General features: G+C 39.8%; 1 protein-coding gene across 1 annotated transcript; it reads left to right on the top strand.

Moving 5' to 3' along the window:
- Positions 1 to 12,827: 12,827 nt before the first annotated feature.
- On the top strand, positions 12,828 to 16,686 carry LOC104605847 (protein kinase STUNTED). The gene is made up of 10 exons (XM_010270782.3): positions 12,828 to 13,195; positions 13,293 to 13,390; positions 13,476 to 13,725; positions 13,850 to 14,581; positions 14,684 to 14,932; positions 15,027 to 15,190; positions 15,289 to 15,368; positions 15,447 to 15,594; positions 15,688 to 15,837; positions 16,055 to 16,686. Exons 1-10 carry the CDS (start codon positions 13,012 to 13,014, stop codon positions 16,295 to 16,297), a joined length of 2,298 nt encoding a protein of 765 aa, XP_010269084.1. The 5' UTR covers positions 12,828 to 13,011; the 3' UTR covers positions 16,298 to 16,686.
- Positions 16,687 to 21,847: the final 5,161 nt, after the last annotated feature.

The following is a 21,847-nucleotide window of genomic DNA, read 5'->3' as shown; positions in this document are numbered from 1 at the left end:
TCTTTGAGGTCGGCTCGGAGGTACTCTACCTCGCACTCCAGCTTCCCTTTTGCTTCCTTGAGGCCCTGCACCTCGAGCTTCAGGGCGTCCCGGTCTGCCTTGAGACTGTCAACCTCAAGCCTCAAGGCTTCTTGGCCGACCTTAAACCCGTTCACTTCAGCCCTCCGTCTGTCCTTGTCTCGAGCCAGCTCGCTCTTCTCCGCGAACAGCACCTGAATAAAGCTCTTCTGAGCTGAGGCATCATTCTACAGGCAGTGGATTTGACTGCGAGCTGCCCTCAGCTCGGTATGGGCTGCACGTGATGACTTCTCAGCTTCCAAATCCCGTTTCAGATGCCGATCAGATTGAAAGGTCAGAGCACGCACGGCTGAGTTCACCTACAAGAAGGAGACCAGTCAAAAAAAAGAAAAAAAGAGAGATAGAGAGAAGAGAAAGAGAGAGAGTCTTTCGCAGCGAACTCACCACCATGGTATGAGAAGCAGCCCAGGCACCGAGCTGACCAGGAGTGAGATAAGCCCATTCTGTGACCTCCTCCGGGTACGCAACCTCCTTGCTCTTCTGGAGACTACACCGAGGGTTCAGGACACTTTCGCCCCCCTGACTCTCTGAGCTAGACACCGTCATCTCTGCCGCATGGGCGGACTCCTCGGAAGCCTCGGTGGCGGCACCAACAGGACAGGCCCCGGCTGTAGCCTCTGTAGGGTGCGCCTCAAGGGCGGCTTCTGTAGCACCTCTGGCAGCAGTCTCGGCAGGCTTAGTGGTGGGATCTGCCACTGTCTTAGGCCCCTGAGGCGCCATGTCCTCCTCCAGATCGATGACGAGCTGAATGCCAGGGAGCTCGGGCTCCGGAACCAGGGCCTGTGAAGGCTAAGCCTCGACAAAGGCCTACGGAGACTCAATGCGCGCCTTCTTGGCTACGCGCTTGTTTCTCTTCATCTGGCAGAAGAGCCTCTGACCGTCTATCTTGTCCGTCTCCATAGGACCTACAATGAAGCTCGGCGTTAGTAACCCTGATGTAAGCCCGCAGACAAAAAAGCCGGAGTAAAGAAAAACCTACCCAGGCTCAAGCCGGCCTGGATGAGCTTCTCCTTGGCTGTGAAGTCCTTGTAATTCAACCCGAGTTGAGCCCACGACTGAAGTGACTTCTTGGTCTTCCCATCGAGGATAACACCAGGGTCTTGAACGGTCACCTTCCAGTCAGTTGGGAAGGGCCACCCCGTGCTGCTCCAAACTACGATGTAGTCCCGCTTCCAGGCCGGGACTTTACTCAGGAGCTTGTGCATTAATTTAAAACCCGGGTGGGGAGACAGATAATAAGCCTGCCTGTGCCTGGGGAGAGTGCCCGAAGCGCTCTTCTTTATTGCCAAGATAGTACTAAGGATGTCTAGGTCAATGGGGAGGGAGCGGTCGAAGCAAAGGAAAATGGTCCCAACCACATTTCGGAGTCCGGCGACCAGTTGCTCCCTGAAGGCCACGATCTCATTGGGACCATGCTCCCATGGAAAGATGCCGGAGGGGAGACTGTAAGAATACTCCCCAGGAAGATTGAACCTCTGTATGAGGTCCTGGAGTCTCTCCGGAGTCATGGTGGAAGGGCTGAACTGATCTGGCACCCGACCTCGGTGGGAGTGGATGTCAGATGACCCGAAGCCACCTGTACATCGGACAGCTGGGCGGTAGAAGAGCCACCTTGAGCCGAGGTACCCACCTCGGGCTTGTCGATGAGGCTATCTACACTAGACGACATCACAACGCGGAAAGCAAAGAATATTCGGAAAAGGAAAGGAAGCTTGGGGACTCACCGCAGGAAACACGAACTGAACTAAGGGGAATAACCGAGCTGGGAACCTCAAACGCGAGCTCAACACTGACGCTGAAGACTTTGTGGCGAAGAAATGACCAAGGGTCCCCCACTATTTATAGCCATTGCACCCGGGCATTAACTGTCAAGATGGAGACGATCCAACGGCTCTCAAGAAAACCGGCTACGGGTTCCTCGAGGTGAAGTTAGTTTAGCGCGTTTTTTGGAATCCACAAAGTCTGAATCGCGTAACGTCCACGCGTAAACCGAACGTGACCCGGGTTCCTTTTGACTGGGTCGGGAACTAGACCGGTCCATCTAGGCAAGTCGCGTGACGAAGCAACTCGTGCCTCGAGGCCAAATCCACCCGACGCGACATGAACTCCCCGCGCTGGGTCAACACCGCCAGCACAAGGAGTGGGGGGGCAATTGATGGAGGGTGATTTGGCCCGACCTCTTAGCACGGGTACACATGTGCGTGACCTTGCTTAAGCAATGACTCTGCATGACAGTACAGCAAGCGCAACTGCAACTCGGAGGGAAGGGCCCACCGAGTTCAGCCTGGCAACTCGGCGGGATAAACTATTCGCCGAGAGCCGCCTGACCCGCACCTCCTCCCCGAGGCTAAGACATTCCGAGCTACCTCCGAGCTCGGGACCCCCTGACCTTTCCTAATGCCCGAGCTCCTCCCAGTGGATTTTGGGCCACTCCCAAACAGGAACACCCTGATCCGCCTCTAGATACCCCGAGGTAAAGATACCTCGGGCCGGGCAGCTCGGTGTAGCTTGGCACAGGCAGCTCACCACTTGCGGGATAGCTCGGCACGGGGTAACTCGCGAAAGAGCAGTTCGGCATATCGCAGGAAGATCTCCTGCCCGACCACCGTACCCGGCAAATCTGGGGACAACAGCCATGTCTCTCATCAGACAGTGTCGTGTTTGCCACCTTTAGAGGGTGCCTTACACCTGACAGGCTACGTACCCTGCAATGACGGCCCCACGCGTGCCACCTCATTCCTGCTTGTAATGGCTGCGACAGGATGACTGTGGCGGTTATACTTGCCCTGTCAGAGGCTAGTGGGCCTGATGCAACCGAATTTTGTTATAAGAAGCTCAATCTCAAGGAACATAGGTAACTTCCACATACTCGCACTATTTGCACTCTTAGCCTTCATCCTCTCTTTGCATCTTTCACAGAATTCTAACTTAAGTATCGGAGTGTTCCCGCCGGACAAGCCCCTGGGGATTCTTCATCTTCTCCATCTCAGGTACCTTTCAGGAGCCACGCAAGTACCAGATAGGAGTGGCCGGATTGCGCACCATCAGTTTGGATAATGTAGTGACACGTTTTGGACCAATTTAACACTTTTTAAAAATTTAAATATTGCAGTGAAACATTTGAAAGTTCGGATGATAACTTGACATTACCCCAAAAGTTCAGAGTATACCCTAAAGTGAAAATTTCCCATTTTTTTAAAGTCATTAATTTTTTTTCAAAGGGAGATATCAAAGTTATCATTATGCATTGTGCATATAAATTGATCAAAAGAAAAAGAAGACTTGGTCACTAACTATCAATTATAACAAGAAATGACCCATTAAAGAAAGTATAAACATGAAAGACAAAATGACTTTTTTGCTTTATTCTCTTTCCGACTAAGATTGATCTAACCTATTTTGTCGATATTACGTGGTTCTCTTGTTCTTACCTGGGTTGAGTGTCGGTGAGGTTATTAGAACTTAGCAGCCATAACTTTGGAGGTAAACAGGCTCCTTAGATCTTCAGAGTTCAGAGTCTCCAAAATTTCACAATTCACCACATCGCACGATGTGTGGTAACGGGTCTTCCTTATAGCTGTGATCGGGTCGGATTTGGATTGGGTTCAGCAACATTCACCCTATGAATTAACAGTGACTGAGATCTGAAATTTGATTGGATCTAGGATCTCAGATCAGATTTGGATTTAACATATTAAATCGATATTTATAAAATAATCGGATTAATTAATCAGATTGAGCGTGTCAAATCATATTTCGAAATTTCAAGTATTTTTAGGAAGATCTTTTAGTAACCCAAATAGTCAAAATTTGTTTTTGGTGGATGACCAACCAAATTGCTTTATAGGGAATATCTATTGCCTACCATAGGAGTTTGAATTAATGGTGAGAGTAATTGAATTGTCGGCATTGTGTTCATATCCACTAATCTTGCTATAGAATCTTCTTTGTGGGGTTTAATAACGATGGGAGTCTTGAATTGTTCTGTACTATTTTTGCTTTTTAGCTTTAGCTTTTCTACCATTGATAGATATCAATGGGTTGTGGTGGGCTTTTAGGTAGGTAAGCATTAATTGTCTTGAATAAGAGTAGGTGACTGTTTCTGTTTGCTAGGGTTGTAATTGGGTGGATTCAGTTCGGAACTGGCAATTTATGAATTCAATGAAATTGAAATCTAAAACCCACTTAAATTTAGGGATCTTGGATAGAATTCGAATCTTATCGAATTTGGATCAGATTTCTATGTAATTAGAATCCACTTCGTATTTCTTTAAAATAAATACAAAATTTATTATTTTAACTTGTACATATATACACACACATGTATAATAAGTTTATATAAATATGAAATATTGAATTTGTTATATGTATATATATACACTTTATAATATATAAATTTATAATTTGAATTATATATAATTGGATTCGGATTTTAATTGGGTCAGATGTTGAATGGGGTTTCAGACTTTCGGAGTCCATTGACAGGCCTAATGTTTGCTAGTATGCATGATTTTATTAGTCAAAACTAAGGGTGTCAATGGACCGGTTTTGGATTGGACCCCATACAGTCCAAAATCAATTTGGACAGATTGGACGGATCAATAGGATATATTGAATTGGACCAATCCGGTCCAAAATATTTATTGGACTGGATTGGACCTGGTCCATCCGTAACAAATTTATATTGAATTGGATTGGATTAAGCCACTATCTGGTCCATTGATATAAGATAAGAATACATGTGTCAATGAACCCACCAGGTTAGGGTTGAAACCAATCTAAATCAAAATAAATTTGAATAGATTGGATAGTCCAGACATTGAATTGGACCGGTCCAAATTGATCTAAAGCATTCGGTGTGGACCAAATCCAGTCCAATTGACAGCCCTATTAAAAACAAAAACAATTCATATGGTAGTTGTTTTCATTTTGAAAAGCAAACCATTGATGAGGAACACCCCCTAAAAGGGCATCTAGAAAGTGAGTTTGTAGGAAAGATAGAGAGAAATGTGACTTTAACAAGGTATGGTAAAAGTAAAACCCAAGAAAAAATAGGACAGTTGAAATGAGACGTAGAGGGTGAATAATTGAAGCTCAAGAGATCTTGCCACCTATAAAAATTAAGATTTCTTTTACAAGTACGTTTTGTATTAAAAATTCAAAAAAAGAAAAAGAATGGATAATATCATTTATCTAAGGAGAATATGACATAAAAATAAACATTCACTACTATACTTCTTCAAATGTCTTAACCATGGTTTTTAAAACCGATTCAGAGAGCAAATCGGTCAGGGGCCCGATTACTGGGTTGAACAGTTTGATCATTCGAACTGAATGATTGGCCTGTCCTGATAAAAAAATAAAAAAAATGGTCAAAACCGTTCGAACGGTTAATTGCCCGGGTCAATGATTTACTAACCAAAATCAACAGTTTTTGGAGAAAATTCAGTTTTGGGGAAAAACAAAACCGATCACCTAACCGATTCCTGATTTTTCTGGTCCGATTTTAAAAACCATGATCTTAACTTATCAATTAGAAAACCATTTTCCACATTTTTTATGTCATATAATATCTATAATTTATATAATATATTATATTATATATAATATCTACAAGGTCAATTGTTAGAAATGACAATGGGCCGAATTATGTGATAAAGCCATACTGACCTGGGTTAGGGTCGGGTCAGCCTTAGTCGAGTTTTGAGTTGAGGTGAACCCATTTTAAACATAAAGACATACATGTCGATATTTCATCATTGAGATATTTGTGTATACAGGCTTGTTTTATGTAACTGTATATGTAATGGGTCAGTTCGAGTTTGGGTTGGAGTTACTTGATTAGTTGAGCCGAAAACCCCTGCCAAACCTGATCCATTGACATCCCTATCTATTGCAATATTTAGTGGCTGATTTATAATAGGGTTGTTCTAAACTTGTTACCTGACCCTATAGGGTTTAGGTTGATTTGTTTTTTTTGATAGAAAAGGGTTTACGTCTACACTAGACCTTTTCATAGGTGGACTCAGGCTTAAGTTTTGTCAAAATCTCAATGAGCCTGGCTAGGGGTTGCAAAATGGATTGGATTCTGATCCGATCCAATCCTATTTTGTTAGATTCAAATATCCTCTATTCGGATCTTCGGATCAGATTAAATCAGGAAATGGGATCTGATCAGAAATTGGATGGATTCGGATCGCCCCCTATCCAATCCAAGGTTTTAAAAACCGACCCAGAAAGGGAACAGTTCTAGCTACCAGTTTTCAGGTTAGTGGTTCAACTGTCCAGGTTGAACGATTCGGACGGTTTGCAACTTTACATTAGGGCAAATATTTATATGTTTATATGAGAAAGGAAAATGGAGAAGAGACTGTTGTCGGTTGAGAAAGAAAAAAAATAAAAAAGAAAAGAAAGAAAGAAAGAAAGAAAGAAATGAAGGAGAAAGGAAAAAAAGAAAAGAAGAGAAAGGAAAGAAAGGAGGGAAGGAGGGAAGGAGGGAAGAAGAGAAGAAGAAGGAAGAGGAGGAGGATGATTTGATGCTCACCCGCGAAGATAATGGCGACAGCAACGACAACAGACACAAATCTAAGATCTGAGATCTGAGATCTGAGTTTTCGGATCTCAGATCTGAGATCGATTTCTCACTTTGCAACGTCTGTATTGTAGTCTTCTTCTTCTTCTTCTTCTTCTCTCTCTCTCTTTGTCCTGGATCTCATATCTGAGTTCGTGTCTCAGATTGGATCTCAGATCTGAGGTCCTGTGTTTCTCTCCTCTTGCAATTTTTTTTTTTTAAACTGTGAACTGCTGTCTGGGTCAAACAAGTCGACGGTTTGGCTGCCCGGGTCAGCGGTTTTTTGACGAAGTCAACGGTTTTTGACCCAAGAACGGGTTAGGGGTGAAACAAGACCAGTTGCTTGGACGGTTTCTGGGCCGAACGGTCCGATCGTCCGGGTCAACGACGGTTCAAAAATATTGATCCAATCCAATATATATGTTATTTATTTATATAAATATATATAACACATATATGCTATATATTTATAAATATATTATTTATATGCATTTTTGTAAATTTGTTATATTAATTATTTTTTATAAAAACATGTATATATATATATATATATGATGAAAATAGTTGAAAAGATACTTGTATTTTTTGTTTTTCCTTTTTTAAATTATTATATTTAATTTTTCTTTTAGTAATTTATTAATATTTTAAGAAATTTAAATTGAATTGGATCATATCCAAAAATCTGATTTCTTCATCGGATTTGAATTCAAATCCATAATTATGAAATCTGATCGAATCTTCGGATCATATCGGATCAAATGGATTGACTGTTGACAATATCAGATCAAATTCAAATATACCCTAATTCGAATCTGATCCGATCGATTTACATCGCCAAACCTGGCCCAAAGCCTGAGCTTCAATGTAAAACCAAGCCCGAAGCTTGGCCCGTGAAAAGGTCTAATCTACACTGATCCAGCCCGGATTCTAGCCATTAAAAGAGTTTATAGTAACCATCAAATTGGAATCCATCTTTTGTTTATGCTAATTAATTAATGGCCAGTCTTGAAATTTTGTGGATTTGATTCCAATGGCCAATTGTGGTATCATGATCATTATTAGAAAACTTCTATTTAAAACTAATTATTTTATGAAAAGCATGGCTTTAAGATGAAATGTTCCAAACAACATTTATTTCTGTTCATGAAAAGGAGATATGAATTTAATCACTATACTTTGTACATACAAGTTGGTCAAAACTCAAAAGAGAATTTGATTCTCTAAGTCTCAAAAGAAAGAAAGACAAAGCGGTTTTGTTGCTTTGTTCTCTTTCGACTAACCTATTTTGTCAATATTGCTTGTTTTTTTCATGGGTTCAGGCGTCATCGTCGGTGGGGTTAGAACTTAGAACTTATCAAGCATGACTTAGACGGAGAATATGTTTGTAGATATTTAGAATTACTTTTTTTTTTGTAAGAAGTGATATATTATAAGTTGAAGGGACTACGAAGAGTCAAGCAGACAAAAGAGACTTGAATGAAGATAATAAGAAATGATTTAAGCACTCATAATTTGATAATAGATACGATATTGAACAGAAATCAAGAAATATGATTCATGTAATTGACCCCATTTAGTTGTGATAAGGGTTGGATGATGATGATGGTTTTTAGAACCCTGTTTTGTTTTTCTAGAATACAAATCTAAAGGAGTGTTCGTCAATGTGAATGATTTTATTTTCAAATTTCACATTATACGAGATTTTTTGAAATTGGTGAACACCCCTACTAATCCAAATTTCAAATAGCAATTCACCACATTGTACAAGATCTTTTGGTATCACAATTGTTGGGTCAGACCAATTGGTGACTCCGGATCACCTGCCCACGTCTACCCACATGACACTACCCCCATGAATTGGGAACATCTCCCTTTGCATAATGCTATGTAGAAGGATGAGATGTTCTCCATGTGTGGCTGCGATGATATGTGGGTAAACGTGGGCAGAGTTTGTGTGGACAGAAGATCCAGACTCCTAAATGGTAAGTAGATTTTATTAGAGACTCAAGCATGAGATAGAGCAGGGTGCATATGAGGCCCACTAGGCACTAGTTATACCATAGAGAGACGAATTGAGATGAGATAGAGTAGGGTGCAAGTGAGGCTCACTGTCCATGCTATAAGAAGATGAATTCCGATCTGCTGCACTTATTTGGGTTGAGCTTATATGCACTTAGCATTTAGCCTGTGCCAACTGTTCTATTACATATGTATAAAGATGACATGCATAATAGGACACCCATCATGGATGAGCATGACATCTAACCACACACCAGGTACATATATATTTCCATCTATTTAACATACAAGTACAGAAAATATTCCTAATATTCAACTAAGGGAAATTGTCTAAAACTCACCCTGAATTTTCAACATTTCTCTTAAACTCATTACAACTTTTCAAAATGTCTAAAACTCACCATGCCACTAACTTGACGTTAAACAAACTAATGGGTGTTAATATATTACCATTTTAACCTTCATAGAAAAATATAAAATATATACATATATTTTAATAATTAGACATGAAAAACAGAAAAAAAGTTCAAAAAAATATTTTAAAATATAAAATACATAAAAACACAGAAATTTCAAAAAATGTAAAAAATTATAGAAATTTCAAACAAAATAAAGAATTTTTTCAAATTATAGAAACTATAGAAATTGAAAAACAAAATCAGAAAATAAAAAATGTAGAAAAAACACAAAAAATTATAGAAAAACACAGAAATTGCAAATAAATAACAAAAAATACATGAAGATTTATAAATTGTAGAAAATAGAAAAATATAAAAAAAAAACAGAAATTATAAAAACATTGAAAATTATAACAAAACACTAAAAATGCAAAAAAACATAAAAATTGAAAACTGAAAAATACCATTTTCTCTTAATTCGCCACCCAAGGGTAATTTGATCATGAAAATTGTTATTTATACTGATCTAAACACCTCTATTAAGAAGCATTAACGGCAATTTCCCTACAATTAAATGCTTTCTTTCCACCGTATTCACATGAACCACATTGCACAAGCTGAAACAGGTTTTAAATGGTGAAGGGCCTTCTTAACAAACCACCCACTTTTGCGACGGGGGATTTTATTACTTAGTCAAGACTCAAGACTCAATTTCACTGTTCCTGCCTTGTCTTTACTTTATACTGCCAATACTTACTATGGTTTCACGTCAAGACAATCATACCAAAATTTTACTCCAGTCTACTTCCCTCATTCTACCTACTCCTCTCCTCTCTCACAAAGGTTGAAACAGTGAAGTAGAGTTCTAGAAAAGTAACTGAAAAATATTAGAAAATAATTCCCAAGCCCGATGGCCTTGTGCATGCTCTTTCTTAGACAGATGGGCCCATCAATTGGTGGGTCCTGCTTATTTGATATCCAACATGCGGCAACTTATTTGGGCCCCAGAACCAAAATAGTTCCTTGATGTAGTGGATAAGTAGCTTAATTTTTGAGATAAGAGTTTAGGGAATGTAAACGGATCGGGTCCAGCACAGATTTGTCTCAACCGAAATCCATCTCATCCCATAGAATTCGGATCTCCTACCCTCATTCTTCCGAAATCTCTTAAGACACTTAGGGAGTAGGGGTGTAAGTCGGCGGGTTCGGCTGGGTTTATGGTCAACTTAGGCCCGGTTTTAAAATTTGGGCTTAAGGCCGGAACCCGGACCAAACCTAATTTTTCCAATCCAAGTCCAGCCTGCATTATAATTTGATGAATTCGGTTTAGGCTCAGGCCCGGGCTGGCTTGGCTTAGTCAAAGAACCCACTCTAAAATTATACATATATACATATATACATACACATATACACACACATATATATATATAACTCGTGCCAGGTTTGGGTTACCTAAGGGCTAGGCCCGGACTCGGCCCAAAAAGTAGAAAAGCCCAATTTCTTGGGCCCGAGCCTAGCCCGAGGATTGAAAATCCAAGCCCAACCCATGTACAATTTTGGGCTGGGCAAGTTCAGGCTCGGATTGGGCTCATCCAAGTTGCACCCCTATTAGGGAGAGATGTTCTCAATACACAATGAGAACATATAGTCAATCAAATTTATATATACAAATATTTCAATGTTGCAATATTAATGAATCAGACTTAACACGGGATCATCTGAACCCCAACCCAAAAGTAGGGGTGACAACGAGCCGAGCTTTTCACGAGCTGCTCAAGCTCATAAAATAATTTTTTTTTCTAAATATTTTTATAATAAAATATTTACAAAATATATAATAAAATATTTTTATAAAATATAAAACGAGCCGAACTGAACCAAATTCGAGCTTATGAACTTTTGACTCAAGCCGAGCTCGAGCTCAAGGTTTTGGCTTGAACCAAGCTTGAGCCTTGTAGAATAGTCTCGAATGAGCTCGAACCTGATACTATTCGGCTTGGCTCGGTTCGAATCCACCCCTATCCAAAACCCAATTAATCTTGACCCGACCCAAATAGGATCGGAATATTTTACCACTTAACCCGACCCATTTGACACACCCCTAGACTTCTTTTCTCTACAACCAAACTTTTTTTTTTACCATTATGATCTCATCAAGGTCCCCATCAATCAAAACAATCAGCTTCACTTCATGCATGAAGATATTACCAACCAGAGCCTTGTTTCATTAGGAAAGGCAATTGAATAAAAACGTATGAACCAGTTGCTAACTCCAATAAATAAATTCACAAAAGCAGTAGACACCTTGCCACGAACCACCTGCTTCATGCCCTCCCAAAAGCACGCAAACGGGTCCGTGTACAAATGGTTCATGCCAAAGCTCGGAATATCATAATACAGAGAGAGAGAGAGTGAGAGGATGGTCCATGCCTTGGTCCCACTGGTAACCCTGGCCCCACTTCTGATACTCTCACGGAACTAACCATTAATATGGTTTAAATGGATGTTTACAAACATCACACTCCATTCCCCGTTATAGATCACAGTCTGTTGGGCCCCATGAATGATCTAAATAAGTGGTCAATTTGGTTCTCTTGGATTGGAGTAGTTGAACCCCCCCCCATCCCATATCAAGTAGATTCCGATCAGAGGGCAAAGAGTCTTCCCTAATGCGAGGGGACCTTCATTGAATCAGAACCCAAGAACATGGGGATCACTGATATGGTTTAAGATTTTAAATAGATGGTTACAAACATAATCTGTGGGCCCCATGAAAGATCTAAATGAGTTTTTTTTTTCTTTTGTCTGATAGATGGAGGAATTGAATATGGTTCATGGATTGGAATCTTTTTTTTTTAATATATTGATGGAGTTGAAACTCCACCCCTCAAAGTTGTGGACCCAATTAACAACATATGGTTATGTTTAGGGTTTTTTTAGGGTTTACAGTAAAATTAGAGTTGGGTATGTGTATCAAGTAGATTCTGATCAGAGGGCAAGAAGTCTTCCTTAACGTGAGGGAACCCTCACAGAATCAGAACCCAAAAGAAATATCTAATTGGAATTTATTTTGAGGGCATTTTTGTCATACAAAGTATCACCTTTTAACCTTGGATTATCATCTTTTAACCCTCCCGTTTTATTTTCTATTGCAGTGCTTACTTGGTGGAGCATAAAAGTACCAGGATACCCTTATCTTAGGGCACAATAAAGTCAGCCAGGTCTCAAAAGGCAAGCAAAGCATTATCCTTGGGTGCTACAACTGTAGATTTGATCCTACATTTTTAAGGCATCAATGGCCTTATCACCATCTACGTCACCTAAGGGGACACATAATGGGCCCACCACCATCCGTGTCAACAATGGGATACCCATGTTGCCGTGTGTTGATTCTTTTCCCCTTTCAATTGGTCAGGGCCCACAACCATCCACATCAACTGGGCACTTGCATTCATTCCATCTTAGAGTAAACTGGTGTGGTGCTTGGTTCAACCCATCAAGCAAAATCCAAATTGTGGGCCCAACAACGCTGTACCCATGCCTATTCTATCAAGACCAGATGGGCTTGGGCCATAGTAATCATACCATAAGTATCATCTCTTCATCATGATTTAATAATAATATAAAATAATCCAAATTTATTTACTACAGTGGGCCCACTGGCCTTTCCCAAATGAACGGTTGAGATTGATATGAAGAGATGTTGTATGATAATATAATGGGTCTGGCTTACCGTATACTGCTTTCTTCCTTTCTCTCTCACTTTTGGTTTGCTGTCGAGAAAAGCAAATCAAAGCTAAGCAATGGCAGTTAAAAGCCATGTTGGGCAATGATGTATAAATCAGTTATTTTCAGGCAAAATGCATGGACGAATGGAGGGACCGAAGAGCAACGGCGAGAAAGAGAAAATCGTTGGGATCTGATTGACGGAGTTGAAGAAGCAAGATGACAATGATGAGAACACTTCTCACCGGAGGGGTAACCGGCGGTGGCGATGGTGGGGATTGCCCGACGGTTGTGGTGGGAATGAAGTTGGATCAGCAAAGCAGAGAGTTACTGACATGGGCTCTCGTCAAAGTGGCTCAGCCTGGAGACAGAGTGATTGCTCTGCATGTTCTCAGCAATACTGGTGAGGCAGTTGCGAAATTAATTGTTTTTGGTTTTTGTTTTCGTTTACTGATTGTTAAGTGTTGATTTTGGTTTGTGGGTTTTGTCTTTTTGGTTAGAAATTCTTGACAAAGATGGTAAATCATCGCTTCTCTCGCTTGTTAAGGCGTTTGATTCAGTGCTCGCAGTTTATGAAGGATTCTGCAACCTGAAACAGGTTTAATTTATTAGTTCATTTGATCTCTTTAGTTTGTTTTTTAATTTCGTTGCAAAAAGAGACTAATTTGGTGGAAATGTTGAAGGTGGATCTTAAGCTTAAGATCTGTAGAGGGTCCTCGATCCGCCGGGTCCTGGTGCGGGAAGCGAAATCTTACCTTGCTACTAAGGTCATTGTCGGGACTGCTACGCACCACCATGCAATTGGGTCACCGGTTTCGGTTGCGAAGTACTGTGCGAAGAAGCTCTCGAAGGACTGTTTGGTGCTTGCCGTTAATAATGGCAAAGTCGTGTTTGAAAGGGAATCAAGTTCAGAGTCCATCGGTGACTCACGAGGTTGGTATTTATTTCTTTTCTATGGGTTCTTTTTTTTTTTTTTTGCAGAGAAAGTGTTTCTGTAACATTCATTCTGGACTTGATTTTTAATGAAATTCTTACTTAATTTCTTCTTTTGTTACAGGAGTGAATGATCGTCCAACGAAAAAACTTATTAGTTCAATTCACCGGTCGTTCAGCAAGAGCTCCAAAGTACTAAATGAAGTCTCCTCTGCTGTAGTGGAAGGGAAAATTAGCGAGGAAGGTCGGCGAAATTCTGAGGCAGATGCCCTGAAAGCCAGGGATTTTGACCCAGTTTCCATGAAACGGAATTGTTCAATTTGTACACCAGACCCTGTTTCAAGGGATACCCATGGTTCCACAATTTCAGAGGAATCTAATGGTGGCAATGCTGAAGATAAATCTTTGGCGTTGGTACCAGTAAAGACTTCACAGGTTACATCATCAAGTTCAATTTCCCTGCGGGAATTACCTGAGCTAAAGCCCGGTTGGCCACTGCTTCACCGTGCCATTTTACGTAATGAGAAAGCTAAAACTTTTGGGAAATCATCAGTAAGGCAGATCTCTGTAGTCCAATGGGCAATGCGACTACCCAATAGGAATCTTTCGGCAGTTGTGCATCCTGACAGCAAACACACTACTCGCGATCAATCTGAAGATCGTTTATCCAGTCTGAATGGAGAAAGTGGTGCGATTGTTCCAGTAGGAACTGATGCTAGTGTACCTCCATCTTCCCCCCGCTATGGACTGAAGAAACTTCCCAAAGAGTTGGAAGGGCTTCATGAGAAATACTCAGCAACTTGCAGATTGTTTGGCTACCAGGATCTCCTCTCTGCTACTTCTAACTTCAAGCCAGGTTTATTTTACTTACCAGTTTTGTGTTTATATTTATAAATTCTCTTTTATTCCTATTATGTTCAATGGCGTTTCTCTCTAATGGTCTTCTCTCTAATTCCAGAAAATTTGATTGGAAAAGGAGGTAGTAGCCGTGTTTACAGAGGGCATCTTCCCGATGGCAAGGAACTTGCAGTGAAAATATTGAAGCCATCTGATGATGCGTTGAAGGAATTTGTTTTGGAAATTGAGATCATTACTGCTTTACATCATAAGAACATCATCTCTCTCTTTGGGTTCTGTTTTGAGGACAACAATCTTCTCTTGGTTTATGATTTCCTACCGAGAGGAAGCCTAGAGGAGAACCTTCATGGTACATAACCTCTTTGTTTGGCTTACCATTAAATTGCCAGCTCCTGTTATGTTCTTCTTCTCTGATCTACTGTCTTCTCCCTGGTTTCTATCAGGTAATAAGAAGGACAATTCAGCATTTGGTTGGAAAGAGAGATATAAGGTGGCCCTGGGTGTGGCTGAGGCATTGGAATATCTGCACAATCTAAGTGATCAACCCGTGATTCATAGGGATGTAAAATCATCTAATATTCTTCTTTCTGATGATTTTGAGCCACAGGTGATTTTCTTTTAAGATCTGTTCATCAATTATCTGGAGTAACTTTATTTGTATATGGCATTAATTTTTCATGTTTCCCTTGGGTTTTTCTTCATCAGATCTCAGATTTTGGACTTGCTAAGTGGGCTTCATCCTTGTCATCCCATATAACTTGCAATGATGTTGCAGGAACTTTTGGGTATGCATCTTTTCTTGCTCTGATTACTTTTTGGGTTTTACTGAGTTGAGATTAAGTTGTCAAATTCTTTTGTGGCAGATATTTGGCTCCTGAATACTTCATGTATGGCAATGTAAATGACAAAGTCGATGTATATGCGTTTGGTGTCGTACTCCTAGAACTACTTTCTGGAAGGAAGCCCATCAGCAATGACTGTCCAAAGGGCCAAGAGAGCCTAGTTTTGTGGGTAGGTCCTCCCCTGTAATCCTCATGGTGTTCCTTGGCTCAGAATTTTCCTCTTCATATCAACTGATAATGGGAAATGGGTGATTATATCCAGGCAAAGCCAATTCTTAATGGTGGAAAGACCATCCAATTATTAGATCCATGCTTGATTGGTAGTTATAACCATGATCAGATGGAGTGGATGGTTTTAGCTGCTACTCTCTGCATCAGACGTTCACCTAGGTCTCGTCCTCGAATGAGCCTCGTAAGCCATCTCTCTCTCTCTCTCTCTCTCTCTCTCTCCCCTTAGACTGTTTCAATATTAAGGGGGTTAAAAACAAACCTTTTGCTGTAAAATGGACCTAACTGTATATATAATTGGAGTCGAAAATTTTCTTCCTCTTCTATGATGTGATAAATGAAGCATTGGAGTTAATTTTCTCTCATCATTAAAATTATATTTTCTCTTTATTGGCTCACAGGTATTAAAGCTCCTTCAAGGTGATGCAGAGGTAACCAAGTGGGCAAGGATGCAGGTGAATGCTTCAGGGGAGTTTGATGCTCTGGATGATGAAGCAATTCCACCTCCTAACATCCAGTCTCATCTTAACGTTGCATTGCTTGATGTGGAGGATGATTCACTCTCTGTGAGCAGCATTGAGCAAAGTGTCTCATTGGAGGACTACTTGCAGGGAAGATGGAGCCGCTCATCAAGTTTCGATTAACTTACAGTTTCAGCAAGTAAAGATAGAAGCCATCTTTTGCTTGTTCAATTCTTTCTGTATAGTCTTGCCGGTTTGGTTGTTTGTCTTTTGCCCTTTCTATGCTTTTTTTTTCATTGCTTAGAAGTGGGTCTTGGATGAGAGGTTGTTGAGAAGGTGTTCCCTCCTCCTTGCCTTTGTTGTAGTTTTATCTCAGTCCCCATTTGTTTGGGCTGGTTTTAGGAACCTTTATGTCAGCTCTGTTTGATCATTCTTCATCAGAAAGATCAAGAGCTCAATGTACTTGAAATTCTCTGTAAACATGAGTACAAGTTAACCACTGCTCAATATGTGATATCTGAAGATTTGAAGGATAATAAAAGCATACTTGCATGACCGTTGGTTTTCTTTCATGAATATGATGCTTCTTATGTTATCAACTGTGAACATTTCTTGTTTCATCCTTTTGAACTGCCTAGGTAGTTTCTACTTTCTAGCTATGATACCCAAATACTGATATGGACACACAGACGTGTATATGGGAAAGAAGGATATGACTCTCCATTCCCTAAAATCTTAGACATCAATATGAGTTGATCACAAACTATAAACTCTAAGATAATAGAAAAAAAAAAACTGTAAACAAAACCCAGTTGCTTGCAAACGTGCTTGATGTCAGATGCTTGATTACTATTGTTGAATTGGGTGTGCAATTCCATTGCCTCCCTTCAAAAGCCCAGCTTCATCCTACTTTCCTCAACCTTTTTAAGGTCAAGTGTCAAGTCAACTATCTCTTTTATACCAAAGAAAACCACTGTAGGAAACTACTTTGTCTGCTATCCAAGCAAAAGTTAACGTTGAATCAAATCAATCAGCAAACAATTGATTCTACAACTGGATGAGAAAGGAATATTTAGAATACCAGTCCATTCAACACAACACAAACCACTGCAAAAGTTGCTTTTAGAAATAGAATTTTCAACAAATGGGCACTCAAGTCAGCATCAGCAATCCACCCAAAACGAAATTGGCAGGTCAAGATATCTATTAACCGAAATCTTAGAGCATATTCTTCACCAAAAGATAAATAAATAAGTAAAATAAAATAAAATAGAGCATATTGACCTTATCATCTTGTCCCCAATTTAATGACCTATCTGTTTCTGATATTGTAAGAAAGGCTAAAACTGTAAACCAGATGCATTGAACTTAGTCCCCCAAATTGGGGGCCAAAGTAACGAGAAAACCTAGAGCACCGAATAGAACTGGGTGACTGAGATTTGAAGCACCTTCACTGTGTACATGTGCTGCTGAATGACGCTAGCCCAACCAGTCTCTGCCTAACCACGTAAAGGGCTGATGTGGCTGATCCGAATTGCCCGTCAAATGTCAGCATCAGGTTGGCCAAGTGTTCATGTTCTTGTCCACCTCGGCCCCTGAACAGACCATGTTCTGGACTTCCCAATGGTGTGATCATTTTATTTTCAATCTGTACATATGTTCAGATCTGTGCCCCACGACGGGGCGCCCCACAATGTCCCACAGTGCATCTCCGCCATGTATTGGGAGATGATGATGTCATCATCGGGACATGTTCCCAATACAAGGCAGAGATGCACTGTGGGACGTTGTGGGGCACCCCATTGTGGGGCGCAGATCTGAACTCCCTGAGCAGGAGAACGGCTTCGGTCAAGGCTGTATAGGCTGCTTGAACGGGTATTGCCCTGATGGAAGCCAAATTCCCTGAATAAACCATGTTTTGGACTTTTCAATAGTAACAATTTGGTTTTGTGAGCGTTTATTGAAAAAATACTGTCACATCAACGTTATATAGGCATTGGTGTTTATTGCAGATAAAGTAAAATGAAACAATTGTTTAGTTTCACCCTTTATCAAATAAATGATAGAAAACTGAAACAATTTGATTTTTGTGCATGGGGCATTTGGGAAAATGTGAAATTCTTGTTTCCCTAATACCTTAGTGTTTTTTGAAACCAAATATTGACGTGACACACTTTAATTGGTATTAATCTGAAGTGGAGAGTAAAATCACTTAAAGTAACCAAACAATAAAATTAGGAAACATTTAAAATGAAAAAATATAATTAAGCATTTAAAGTGAAAAAGTACAAATAAATGATTTATCCATAAATGTTCATAGAACCAAATACATACTATGTGGACAACTGATCCCATCTCATTAAATGTGATTGAATCGGCTGCTCACAAAGAGTGCCCCAATCCATCCCCTCCGTGCATTGAGAACATCTCCTGAGCTTGTAAAGGGCGCATTATGTGGGCAGCCGATCCCATCTCCTGCTGAATGACGCTAGCCCAACCATTCTCTGCCTAACCATGTGAAGAGCTGATGTGGCCAATCCGAATGCCCATCAAATGTCAGCATCTGATTGGCCAAGTGTACATGTTCTTGTCCACCTCAGCCCCTGAACAGACCATGTTCTGGGCTTCTGAACGGCAACCATTTTATTTTCGATCTGTTCCAAATAAAGAAAAAGGCGGAAACCCAGTAACCTACCACATGGGTGGTTGAGGTGAGTGGGTAAAATTCATGGAACCCTTTTGGGCTGTCATGTCAGCTGCTCACATGCAAGAAAGCCCCATCTGGGTCTGACACCCGATTGTTGCTTCACAGATATTCCAATCAAACAAGAAACAACTCTAATTGCTTCCTGTAGCTATACACAGTTGCTCTAATTGTTCTGAAGGAGGTCTGGTCGCTAGCTCTTGGCTCTTCTAATTGGGTTTTTGGGAGTTGGAATTGAGCTTCAGGATTCAGACCAGCAAACAACTTGGTTGTTTCTTTACTTAATCACAAAACAATTGGTGGGTTTGATACTTCATGGCAGGTTTACTGGGTATGACTGAAAAAACAGAAGAGGGCATGTCGAAAGGAGCTCTTGAACCAAAAAACAAAAAAAGGCAGCATTGTGCAATGGTGGACAAAAGGGTTATACCTTCCTCGATTAAGTACCAGACACCGGAGAACCCCAGATTCACCTTTCCATCCTGCTTTTTCCTCTTGCACCGGTCAATCCAAACACAGTTCAGAAGAAATGAATTTTACCCAAATGTGTAGAAGAAAAATCAACATAAGAATTTGTGCTACTTTATTTCTGCTACTACCTTTCAGATTTCTTTCTAGTTCCTTTGGATTGTTGTTACAAACCTTGAAATTAATTCTATAATTTCATCTAGTTCTTGAACCCACTTGCACCCCTTGACCGGGGCCAAGTTAAGTCGGGTTGCGGTCAACACTAATAAAATCCCTATACAAGCTGTGAACTCCAAACTCTATTTCAGGTTGGGTTGGGTTTAGGTTCGCCCAACCTTTCAACTTCTTTTTGAAAATGTTCTTATTTTCTAGATTTAAAAGGTTAATGCGGTTGAGCTCAATTTAGATTTTGCTATGCATGTGTGCAATTAAGGCTGTGTTTGGAAACAATGCAAATGGAGTGTAAATCTCGATTCAGGGTAAATTTACACTCTTGTTTACTTTTGCATTTATTTGGCAACATTACATTTATGTATTGACAAATGTTAAAAAATACATTTTTCAATGCATATTTACATTAATAATAAGATGTAAAAGTACATCAATAAAAAAAGAGTAAATGGGCTTTTGATAAGAAAAGGCATATACTTTATTGGAATTTGTGTTTACATCAGTTATTGCTAAAAGCATGTTTGGTAAGAAAGTAAATTTGTCAGTGTAAAACTAATCCGATTTTACAATTTATATGAACTGTTTTACACTCTACATATTTGCATCGTTTCCAAATACAGCCTAAATAAAAAATAAATAAAGATATTATATAATCACATTTAACTTTTATGACCTGCACCAAAAGGTTCAAAACTAAGGCAAGACACATATCGCTCTAGAAGAAATTTACCTAAAATTATTGACATACATGCATAGATAAATAAATACAGACAGACATTTATGGATACATAGTTGCATATATACAATGCATAAATATATGCATACTAACATGTTTGTATAATATTCATATATAAGTCAGATTTGGATTGAGTCTGATTGGTCAAGGCCTCAATCACAACCCAATTCAAAATTCATACTTTTTAATCCTAATCCTGACCTGAATTTCAACCCAACATTTTAGGATAAACTAGGATTAGGTTTGGGCTTACCAGCCCAGCCCAAATTGCAGCCCTAATTAATCCAACTGCTCCTTGGGGATTTAGTAGCACAAGATCTTATCATCTTAATTGTCATTTATATTAGCAGGTAACCAACCATTCATACTGAATCACACAAAGGATCCATGAATTAACTGGTTCAGTTTTCTATTGGGTGGCTGAACAATCTCAATAAACCCATCATAACTAAGTCCATAGGCCTTAATTCTCATGGAAAATACATGCCGATGTGACCCTTCTATTACATCCATACACGCTGCACCTCAAATGTCATTCACTCACAACCACATCCTTTGTGAGACCAGAGTTACTTCAGCAGTCTCCCTTGTCCAGACTGTCTAACAAATCATCACTTAACCATTTGTTATTTGTCAATTCAGTTGGTTGTTGTTATAAATGCACAACCCCTGAATTTAAATTCAGATCGGTTTTTCACATTAAGAAAACAAGAAGAATAACCCATGAGCCATCATAACATCATACAAATGAATACTTGAATATGACTTCAGCTTGAAAATTCCAGTTTCTTAGTGGTATAAATGCAATGTCATTTTCTAGAGCTTAAAATAATTATAAAATCTAAGGTGTATCTGCTGCACCTAAGGGTGTCAATGGACCGATTTTGGATTAGACCCTTTCCAGTCTAAAATTAATTTGGACGGACTGGACGTTATCTATGCATGTATGTCAATAATTTTAGGCAAATTTCTTCTAGAGTGATATATGTCTTGCCATTGGATTGGACCAACCTAGTAAAAAATATTTATTAGATTGGATTGGACCTGGTCCATCCATAATAAATTTATATTGGATTGGGTTGGATTAAGCCAATTTCTAGTCCATTGATATAAGATAAGAATATAGGTGCCAATGGACTAGGTTTGGGTTGAAACCAATCTAAATCAAAATGAATTTGAATAGATTGGATGGTCCAGACATTGAATTGGACCAGTCCAAAATATTCATTGGATTGGATTGGATTGGACCTAGTCCCTTTATAATGGACTCACATTGGACTGGATCGGATTGGATCAAATCCAGTCCAATTGACACCCCTAGCTGCACCATATATTACAAGACATAATTGATTGAACATGTTAGTAAGTATACCTTGTTAAATGTGAAGATACACTTTGTAAAATATGAAGTTGTGGACTAATGAAAAGTAGACTTTAAGGTGATTGATGAGATATAGATTTAACGTGCAACCAATATTAGTAAGTGTACCATAGTTGAACTTTAAAATAATACAAAATTTTCATATTTTTCCTTATATCACCCAATTGAGCTTTGGTTAGAGGGATGCACAAATGGGATATTGACTTGGGCCAAGTTTGGGAGTGCTTATATTAAAAATAAGTGCTTAAAAACAAGTGCTTATTCGAATAAACA

The sequence above is a fragment of the Nelumbo nucifera genome, chromosome 1, assembly GCF_055504915.1.
Source record: "Nelumbo nucifera cultivar China Antique chromosome 1, China Antique-T2T, whole genome shotgun sequence".
Lineage (NCBI taxonomy): Eukaryota > Viridiplantae > Streptophyta > Magnoliopsida > Proteales > Nelumbonaceae > Nelumbo > Nelumbo nucifera.
This window is presented reverse-complemented; position numbering and strand designations above follow the sequence as displayed.

What these genes read in the sequence shown, in the direction of transcription:
- LOC104605847 (XM_010270782.3), top strand. Translation starts at nt 13,012, where the DNA reads ATGACAATGATGAGAACACTTCTCACCGGAGGGGTAACCGGCGGTGGC. An exon ending in TACTTCTAACTTCAAGCCAG is followed by an intron (nt 14,582 to 14,683) that starts GTTTATTTTACT and finishes CTCTAATTCCAG; the next exon opens with AAAATTTGATTGGAAAAGGA. An exon ending in CTGATGATTTTGAGCCACAG is followed by an intron (nt 15,191 to 15,288) that starts GTGATTTTCTTT and finishes TTTCTTCATCAG; the next exon opens with ATCTCAGATTTTGGACTTGC.